The 8,020-nt window shown below is 47.1% G+C and overlaps 1 protein-coding gene across 2 annotated transcripts in view; it reads right to left on the reverse strand.

The window, feature by feature from the left end:
- Positions 1 to 8,020, reverse strand: part of Flt1 (fms related tyrosine kinase 1) — a 168,412-nt gene that overhangs the window by 37,155 nt on the left and 123,237 nt on the right. For both annotated transcript variants that reach the window (XM_031338765.1, XM_031338766.1), the window contains one exon: positions 3,415 to 3,547. In XM_031338765.1, coding sequence (XP_031194625.1) covers positions 3,415 to 3,547 — 133 coding nt within the window. The remainder of the gene's footprint in view (positions 1 to 3,414; positions 3,548 to 8,020) is intronic.

Consider the following 8,020-nt stretch of genomic DNA (forward strand, 5'->3'; position numbering starts at 1 on the left):
CTCAGCAGGGCCACACCAGGAGAGGCATGGCTTTTCAAAGTCAGACATGTACAGCTGGTGACCACTGAACCTCATTCTTCTCAGAGCACACAACAGGGACAGAGACACAGTCACACGTCCTTTAACGTAAAATGGCCTGAGCCAGATGGACTCTAAGTTAAAACAGAAGCGTAAACAGTGCCCCCCGCCCCCACAAAGTGCTGTGTGTGCATCAAGTGTTGGGTAGGGGAGAGTTCCTTAGGGGCCTCCTGGCCTTCAAAACAAGTGGCATATTTTGGTTGAAGGTTATTCTTTGCTTTTCAGAGTAAAAGAACAGTGTCGTCCTTCAGCTGCGTTCTGCCATCTGGGCTGATCTCTCCACACACTCCAAAGGCGCCTGCCTTTCTCCAGTGTCCACCTTACACATGCCCTTCCCAGCCATCCCTGTACATGCCACACTTTGTGTTAACAGGCAGTTGGGGGTTCTGCTTCCATCAGTGGGAACAAGTTGGTCTCACTGGGCTGCCCCATAAATCGACATGACGCTTTCACGGGCTCTGTGATCATCTCGTGCACTGGAATCCGACTTCAGGTCCCTAGTTCTAGTTCCAGGGAGACTAGTTCACACTGGACTTGACCTAGCCTGAACATTTCTTTTCCCTGGAATTCTTAGTGCTGTCTGGAATGCTACACACTAGTTCAGAAATGTGTTAGGTCACTGCCATGCAATGCAAGAGGACAGCCTGGATGAGTCCCAGCCACTCTAGGGAGAAGGCAGGGCAGCATGACCTTGGCCCCTGTTAGGTTTTCAATATGAAATGTCTTCTGTAGATTCAAGTGCTGCAGGAGAGCTTACTCCGGAAGAGCTGGTGTTGCTATTTTGGGTGGCAGTGGGGGGGCTCTAGAAACTTTGAGAGGTTGGCTGAGCTGGAGGATGGAGGTCACAAGGGAGAGGTTTTGTGGGGGTATGTTCTCCATTGCCCTTGTCTGCCTGTCTCTCTGCTTCCTGTCTTCTACAAAGTGAGGAGCAGCCGTGATCACAGGCTTCTGACACCATGATGCTTTGCCTGCGTACGATGCCAGGCCACCATGGGTTGAACCTCCTGAAATCATCATCATTTTGATCATCATTACCATCATCATCCTCACCATCATCATCACCATCAACAACAACAACTCCTTCCCTTCCTAAGTTTCTGTTATCTATTCTGGCCACCATGACAAAAGCTAACTAATCAATGCTACCCTTCTTTGGCAATCAAGGGAACTGGTTTTCTTGTCTGTGGTAATTGCCCAGCTCCAGACTTCCTGTGTGCTTTTCCATGTTAGGCAACTTCTCTTGCACATTGCTTTCTAATAGAAATATTCTATTATGTCAGACAGTATCCTATATACTTATGGGAGTTGAATCCTCTCCAGGGTTAGTCAGGAACTGGGAAGAAGTCAGGAAGTTGTCCACGTGCCCCCACCCCCGACCCCTCCACTCTTGATTTCAGCAATCTTACTAACAACATCAAGCTGCAACTGAACAGTCAAGTAGGGGAACTTCCGAGACGTGCCTCCTACAAGGCTGAACATTGTAGCCAACCGACAGAAGACACCAATACAATCACCCCTTGGTCTGTGTATTTCTTCCTTCTTCCTTTCTTCTTTCTCTTTTTCTTTCCTTCCTTCTCTTTCTTTCTTTCTTTCTTTCTTTCTTTCTTTCTTTCTTTCTTTCATTTTACACAATGTAACACATCAGAACATTTTTTCCCCTCTCCACCAATATAGATGTAACCTTAGTTCCTTTCATTGCCAGCCATGATTTCAAATGGTTTTGTCACTTCTTTGGCTAACAGGAGCCAAGACTCCTGGGGCCTTCTCACTCCCACGTTAATCAAGAGGAGACCTCCTCCCGTCTTGTAGACCACACCATGCACTAAAAAGCTTGATGCCCGTTCTCTCTCATCCAACAGAGACACTCAGATGGACACCGGCCAAGTCACAGCTGAAGCTCTGCACATAGCAAGCCCTCACCAAGCAAAGCCTTCAGTAGGGAAAGCCTTAGGAAATGTGATTCTGTGAATTCTCTGAGCTCAAGGGAGTTCTGGAGGCAGAGGAAACAGCCTGAGGGGACGTGCTTCGGAGGGAACCAGTGGGGGTGGGAGGTCAGGAGTTGGCAGGGAGCTCTCATAGATCCTGTCCTGGAAGAAGTATGTTTAATCCCAGCTAATAGCTCTAGAGAGCCACATGGCTTGAGAACAGCTCCTGATTGTGGGAGAAAATGACGCTGTGCTCCCTGCCAAGGTCACCGAGAGGCTCAGCGAGCTGCCTGGACCTTCCGCCTCGCACAGGGAATTCATGTTTGTGCTACCTGCATTTATTCACTCAGTATTTAGTAGATTTCTCCCAGCTCCCCATCCGTAACCCCAACCAGCCTTGTCTGGCTTTCTCTAGCTTTTAGCTGACTTCGGAGCTTTTCACCCCTCCCCCCTAACCCCCACCTAAGAGCTGAACAGGACCCTCATTGATACTCTCCTTTCCTCGTGTAAGCAGAATCATTTCAAGCCCTAAGAGAAAAGCAAGAAAAACCACTTCACGCCCCCCACCCCAGTGTAGCTTGCCTGGGAAGAGAAGGGTCAGGCCTTCAGAACAGCAAAGCACTCTTGTACTGAGAGCGACAAGCCCAGAGGACATTGGGCTCACAATCTGTTTTCCTAGTTCCGACCACTAATGACTCTGGCATATACCGGAAGCAAGTGGAAAACCATGAAGCCATGTTCTAGACATCTTGGGTAGGAGTCATCGAGGCTCTTGATTGTTTTGTATCGTCAAAGCTGGAGATAAGTGTGCATTGTGACGTCCAAGCCAGAGGAACTGGGGACAAGCCCAGGGGCCTGCTGTTTACAACATCTGCCCTACCTGGAAAAGACGTCTCTGCTCTTCAAAAGTGAAACTTAAGTGATCCCTGAGGGCAGGACCACAGCACACCAGGAAAGTCACAGGCCATCTCACACCACGTGGGGTTGCACAGAGAGCTTGGTTTAACTGAGCCTCACTCTGCTGAACTGTTCTAGGCAACAGGTGTCTAAGTTCCCAGGAGCTTTGCTATCCAAGAGCACCTGGGCTTGTAAGCCATGGACTCTCTTCCTCTTCTTTATTTACCTACTAGCTAGAGACTAGCTGCAGACTAAGTTTGGTATTCCTGGGGCTTCTGCTGGCACCTGCCACTCAGTAACTATGGAAGCAGCACATAGGTATTTCTCGTTACCTTGTCCTTTTGTCTCGGCAACAGACAACGTTCCCCCTGGACCATGTCCCCAGCCAGCAGCTGGGCGGCTGGAAGGAAGTCTCCCAAGTCTCTTGCTCTCTGATGCTTTTCTTAAAACAAGTGTTTTGTATGGGAGTAGGTTTCTCTGGCGGGCTTGTGGATCTGCCAAATAAACACCTTACCTAGTTTCAGTCTCTCCCGAGCAAACTCCCACTTGCTGGCGTCATAGGGCAGCCGTTCACATTGCTCATCCAGGGGGACTTCATCTGGGTCCATTATGATTGACAGGTAGTCCGTCTTTATTTCGGAAGAAGACTGAGAAAAAGACACCCCCACACACACACATACACAAAGTTACCAAGAAGAAAAACAACTTTAAAACCTCAGTTTTTCAGTTTACAATGCTAAAGATATCTACTGCTTTGCAGAAATTGGCCAGGTACAGAGGGTCCCCTAAACACACACACACACACACACACACACACACACACACACACACACACACACACACACACTGTGGTGGTTTGAAATGAATGGCCTCCATAGGTTCCTATATTTGAGTATTTGGTTCCCCATTGGTGGACTTGCAGAGGAGGTGTGTCACTGGGGGTGGGGCTTTGAGGTTTTGAAAACCCAGGCCAAGCCCAGTCTCCTCTCTCTGCCTGTAACTTTGTGGATCCTGTGTGCTCTCAGCTACTGTTCCACTGCCACACCTGACTGCCACCATGCTCCTTGCCATGACGGTCATGGACTCACCCTCTGACACTGTGAGCCAGCCTACAGATAAATGCTTTCTTTTAAAAGTTGCCTCGGTCATGGTGTCTCTTTACAGCAATAGGACAGTGACTGAGACATCCACATTGGAGTGTGGTGTTTCTTTGAGACAGCTCTTTACTTTTCTCTCATGGCATTTCTGGTGTGATGGCATCCTATGTTTTGTTTTGTTTTGTTTTTGTTTTTATGTGTATGAAAACACTGTAGCTGTAGAGATGGCCGTGAGCCATCATGTGGCTGTTGGATGGTCCAACTCGCTCCGGCGTAATATACTGTAGCTGTCTTCAGACTGACCAGAAGAGAGTGTCAGATCTCATTATAGGTGACTGTGAGCCACTATGTGGTTGCTGGGATCCGAACTCAGAACCTTCGGAAGAGCAGTCAGTGCTCTTACCTGCTGAGCCATCTAGCCAGCCCCGATGGCATCCTATCTTGAATGAGTGTGCCCCAAACCTTTACTGGCCTCATGTACATATCATGTTCTGAGGCAATCCCATGAGAACCTTTCTTTTAAAAGAAAAATGAAGAGCATTTAATACAATTCTAAACAGTGACTAAGAGCCTTCTGTGGCTCTTCTGAACATCTTTTTAAAAAAGACTAGCATTGGGCTGGAGAGATGGCTCAGCAGTTAAGAACACTGACTGCTCTTCCAGAGGTCTTGAGTTCAAATCCTAGCAACCACATGGTGGCTCACAACCATCTGTAATGAGATTTGATGCCCTCTTCTGGGGTGTCTGAAGACAGTTACAGTGTACTTACATATAATAAATAAATACATCTTTAAAAAAAAAGCCTAGCATTTTTCTTTTATGTGTATGTGTTCTGCCTGCATGGGTGGAATAGCACCACGCCTGGCTGGTGCCTTTGAAGGCATCACATCCCTTGGAGCAGTAGTTACAAATGTTGGGAGCCGTAATGTGAGTACTGGGAACAGAACCTAGGTCCTCTGGAAGAATAGCAAATGTTCTTAACCACTGATCCATCTCTCTCCAGCACCACTCCGTGAATATGGATAAACAGTGTGTGTGGGGGGGGGGGGTTATTTTATTATTTTGTTTTTTTCTGAATTTATAAGGAAACCAGGAGTGGCCAAGTTAACCTAGGGTCCCTAGGGAAGAATAGACATTTCTTAAATATCTAACCAGTCAGATATCTGCAATTCTTAATTGGTTCACTATCCAAAAAGACTGTGGAGTCTAGTCATGCCATTAGAAGAGAGGTTTAGCTTATGCAAAGTCCTGTCTAGTCTCAGAAATAGAGGCTGATCATTTCAAAACAGCAGGCATAAATTTAGACACATTTTGAGTTCCTTGGGGCATTGTTCAGATGTCAATTGCATATGACAGCTGTGTGCTGTGACCTCAATTTCTTGGCAATACAAACCAAACCCAGAAAGCAGCCATTGTGGCAGATCACAGAGAAGTAGATTGATAGGATCCATCAGCAGGTTCGTTTCCTGCTAATGGACACACTTCCAGCATTGATAATTGAGTTTCTGTGGGCAGATTCTTGGATGGGACAGAAACGATGAATGCTTTCCCATAGAATCCTTGCCTCAAAGTTACATAGACTTCGTGGAAATGAGGCCGGCCCTCTCTTTCCCAGTTTTGTTCCCTTAACCAGGAGGAAGCACGAAGTGAGGGGAAAGTGCCTTTCCGTAGACACCATCTCTCAGCTGCCACATTCCTCAGCCCTTACTCAGCCCGTTCTGGGCAGTCCCACTCACCTCATCCATCACTTGCTTGCAATCATTTGTCTGGCAAAAATTATCATTAGAACGTGGGACAAATAGCTCAGAGCAGAGAGCTTGCTTAGCATCCAGTAAAGGTGAAAAGTCAAAGATAAGAAGCAAGGCCGATGGTGTCAGGCTATAGGTGTTGGGTGCTGGGGGAAAATCTGTCTTGGACAATTTTAATGACTAAGCTTTTCATGTTGAATATTGCTGAGGCAACCATTAAAGAGCACATGACAGCTGAAACCTAGCGAGAGACACCTTGCATTTATGCAGTATGGGGAGGTGGCGAGGATTTAGAGTAGAACCCACGTGGCTCCTGTGAAATTCAATGTTTTAGCTCAATAAGGCAGAGAGAAGGAACACCATGCAGACCTGTGAGGGAAGTGTACTACTTGACAAATATTTATTCTTTTAATTGATGCTAACACTGAGCTGCTGCTCAGCACTTGGCATGGAGGACAGATGCCTCCATCTGAGCCACCCTTTGTGCACAGGCCAATGACCTTCCAGGCAAGGGGCTCAACTCCTCTAAACCTAGCTTGCTTATTTGTGAAATACTGATAGTATATGTACTTATCTGAGAGGGTCGATATGGATATCAAATGATTGACCAACTTGTTAGAACAGGACCTGGTTTCTAGCAAGCATCAATACTCATTAGCCATTGTTCTAGGGCTGGCTCTGCTGCCAGTGGGGACAAAGAGATAAGGAATTATCAATGAGGAATTAGCATTGTGGTTAGAGAAACCACTCGGACATCTTTGACCTTTGCCTCTTCCACTCAAATTGTAGACGATCTCTCGCTCTCAACACGTAAGCTGTGGAATCTTGGCAGCATAAGGGCCCTCTTAAATCTGTTCTAGATCTTTCCTATTAGGTCTTGCTGAATAAGAAAGCTGATGCTCTGGTTAGGGGAGGAGAGGGTCGGGTTCCATGTGGTTTGTTTGTTTGTGTGTTTGTTTAGTTATCCCTTACAGTTATTCTCTTTCAAGCCTATCTCAAGCATCTCAGCTTCAGCATCTTAAGCTTTCTTGTTCAGTTTTCCTCCTGTGCTTTCCTCTGAGCTCTGTACCTTTGTGGCATTTTCAGCAAGTTTACTCCCCCCCCCCCCCAAGTATTTTCCCAGAAGATGTATTCTCTCCTTTCAAAACAATTGTTTCTTTCCAAAGCAGTGGCCTGGTCAGGTCTCAAAACCAAACACTCCATTTGGCAGAAGACTGATGTCTCATATGAGCATGGAAAGTGACTGGCGGCCACCCCTCCCATTCCAACGATCAAGCATGCCTTATGATTTTGACTATCGAGCTGAGATCAGACAGGCCTGTGCTCATAACCAAACTACCACAGTGACATTTGGACCCATGTCTTTACCTCAGGGAACCATGGTTTCCCTCTTTAAAATGGGGAATAATAATACCTCTCTCTCTCTGACATTTTCGTAGGATGAACCCAGACCCTGCATAAGATGTTACCCACAGGACGTGGGACAACCATATAGGAAAATCTCTAGAAAATGCAGAAACCTTGCCTTTCTCAGGTTAGGTGTCTCAACTCCAACCCTCTAGGCAGTTGCACCATTCTCTTGTGTACCTCTTTATTTCCTGAGCGTGGGTGGGTCTGTGAGGGGAGGCTTCAATTCCAGAGGACGCCCACTCTACCCCTTCACCTCCTCCCCTAACTGGAGCAGCAGCCTCTTCTTACCACGTTCACTTTTGCTGAACATTCCTCCTCCTCCTCTGCCGCCAAAGCCTTCAGCAAGCTGACCCCCTTCTTCCCATTGCCTCTAAGGCCCTGGCCAGCGGCACTTTGCAGCCCTAAGCTGGCTTTGCCTTGGCAGACTCACCAGCTCCTCTAAGGCTGTTTCCTCCATGGTCCACACCACCCCTTACATCTTTTGGTTAGACCTTTTTCTTCTTCTTCTTTTTTCTGAAATAGGGTCTTATTAAGTTGCCCAGGCTGGCCTCAAGCATGCAAATCTTCCTGCCTCTGCCTCCCAAATGCTGGGATGATAGGCTGGTTGAGATATAGGTACCACCATGTCTGGGCTTGGTTATCTATCTCTTATTCCTACTGCAGAGTTGCAGTGTGATGGTTAGCTTTATGATGGAGTCAAGTCAGTTTCATTTCTACACGGTCTACAGTAGCAGTCACTCTCCAAGGTCCCCACAAGACCTAGCATGGGGGCTAACGCTGTACACTGCATAGGCTCATGGGAACTATAGCAGGACAAGAGGTGGGTCTTCGTTTTACCCCACCCCTCTTTTTAAAAGTTTTTTTT

The sequence above is a fragment of the Mastomys coucha genome, unplaced genomic scaffold (assembly GCF_008632895.1).
Source record: "Mastomys coucha isolate ucsf_1 unplaced genomic scaffold, UCSF_Mcou_1 pScaffold22, whole genome shotgun sequence".
In the NCBI taxonomy this organism is placed as follows: domain Eukaryota; kingdom Metazoa; phylum Chordata; class Mammalia; order Rodentia; family Muridae; genus Mastomys; species Mastomys coucha.